General features: G+C 39.7%; 1 protein-coding gene across 1 annotated transcript in view; it reads right to left on the reverse strand.

Annotated features, from left to right (window-relative positions):
- Positions 1-2,229, reverse strand: part of ALPK1 (alpha kinase 1) — a 65,342-nt gene that overhangs the window by 2,677 nt on the left and 60,436 nt on the right. The window contains exon 11 of the mRNA XM_018569799.1: positions 949-1,111. Coding sequence (XP_018425301.1) covers positions 949-1,111 — 163 coding nt within the window. The remainder of the gene's footprint in view (positions 1-948; positions 1,112-2,229) is intronic.

Consider the following 2,229-nt stretch of genomic DNA (forward strand, 5'->3'; position numbering starts at 1 on the left):
ATAGACAATACAAAAATCTGTCTGTTAAATCCCCAATACTGTACAACCAAAGAGGTCTTGGAATTTGTCATATTTGCTCGAAATCGAAATCAAATTCATCTTTTTACTTTACTACTTCATTTTAACATACTTCTGTGCATCATATAATACACAATCTGTCAATTTAATCCCTAATTCTGAACAACCAAACAGGTAACAAAATGTTATCATATTTGATCAAAATCATACCCACCTCTTATCAACCCTGCCCAGTTTGAATCACCCAAAATGTGGTTCAAACCTACTAAATTAGTGGTGTTTAGGAGATATATTTGCTAACCAGAAAGAATCCTCTTCAACACAAGGCTCGTGTATCTAAAGTGACTCTGTAAGTAAAACATGTTTTAAATTGCCTCTTTTGCTGTCTCTGCATGTGAAGCTCCATGTAAAACCTCGGCTTGCTGGGATGCTCTAACTCCTGTGTGCATGCCTGGGACTTATGTCATCCTGGGCCAGCCAATCAAGATGGCTGAAGACGCCAAACCTGAAAGAAGACCAGACGCTGATGTTGGCCATGGTGGTGGAGTTTGCAGACATCGCATCACTGGAGCAGGTTTGTAGTTTTTGAAACAATCTAAAATTCTGTAACTTGACCTTATACTAATGGCTGGCAAGGTACAAGACTAGAAATATGGGTAGCAGGACAAATCAGTCAAAGTATATAACAAGAGCTGCTCTCAGATACATATACAATCTGCTTATGAACCCCCGAAAGCTTATTCTAATTATCTTGATTTTCTATCTTGGTCATAAAGGCAGGAACATCAATAAAACTATTTCACACTGAAGGTGTCCAAGCAGCAGTCACTACTTTACATAGAAAGCTAGGTGCATGAACAGACAGGTGGGTGCTATTGCTTCTCTTTTGTACAAATATTGCATTATGTTTCTCTTACAAGAGCTTCTTACCAAGAGAACTGATGAAGGGATGTAGAATATCTGAGTGGGAATGTTCTGTTCGTAGAGTCTTTTGTTGAATTCTGTGACATAATACTGAGCAGTCATCTGACGCTCAACATCAATGAAATGGTACAGTAGCTCCTTGCGATTCTTATAGGCCTTCCCAACATACCTACAATAAAGACGCATAAAGATCTTTGTGAACTATACATTATTTTATAGCCTTCTTTTGCATTCTCTAGGAGTGAAAAAACCTCTCAGCAGATGACCGTATTGTGGGTTTTGGGGCATGTGTGCAATTTGAACCAATAAATAATATAAATACATGAAAAATGAATGTCCATAACCCAGCATCACCGCTCCTTCACAGCAGCACTAGACAGAACACCGGGTGCACAAACAGATAGATGATTAAGCCCATTATTGGGTGAAACATGTTACAGTGAAGAGGATCCATGACAGGACGATGTGTACCTGTGTGCTACAATAACTTCTTCAGCAAAGTGTTTTGACTTTGCTGAATAATTTATTGTAGCACACAGGTACACAAGACTTTTTTTGAGATGAAAATCAATGTGTTATCCTGTACATATTTTTTTTTACATGCAATTATAACCAGTTTAGAAACATTGGGCTGCTCTACCCTCTTGTCTCCAATCCAGCTGCTTGAACCTTGGTGCCTGGTAAAGCTTCCGCCGGAGCCTTCACAGCGCAATAGGTAAAAAAAACGGCACTCGCAAGGGGATAGCTACGACTGAGGCCCAGTGTGGGGGCTGAAACATGTAAGCATTTGTTTGTTTACAGCTGTTATGCCTTTTTACAAATAAAGTATTGGATAGACGGATCCCATTGCGAGTGCCGTTTTTTTACCTATTGCAATTAAAACCAGTTGTGTAGAAGCCACGGAGTTGCAGGTAAATATAGACTATGCACACATATAGATACCTACAAAAGTTTCTTGTCTTGAATAACAAATTAAGGTGATTGAATATTGCTAAAAGGCAACTCAAGTAGGCAGCTTTTCACAGTGTATTTGTGTGGGAATGCAAAATGTTTGCAACTTCATTCTGTGTTGTGCAATATCCCAATCTAAAGCTACCTGCACATTACACCCACCCAATACGGCCATCTTCAGCAACCTCTACAAGACTTCTGAATGACTGCTGACTGACCACTCTAAAGAGGAACCCTATATCAGCAAGGTTAGAAAACATGTCCCACTTCTATTGTATCTACTTGTGATACAGGGTGCTAGCAGAATCTGCTTGCACTGCTTTTCATCCCCCCCCC

This window comes from Nanorana parkeri, unplaced genomic scaffold, assembly GCF_000935625.1.
Source record: "Nanorana parkeri isolate BGI_ZX_2015 unplaced genomic scaffold, ASM93562v1 scaffold36, whole genome shotgun sequence".
NCBI classification, from domain to species: Eukaryota; Metazoa; Chordata; class Amphibia; order Anura; family Dicroglossidae; genus Nanorana; species Nanorana parkeri.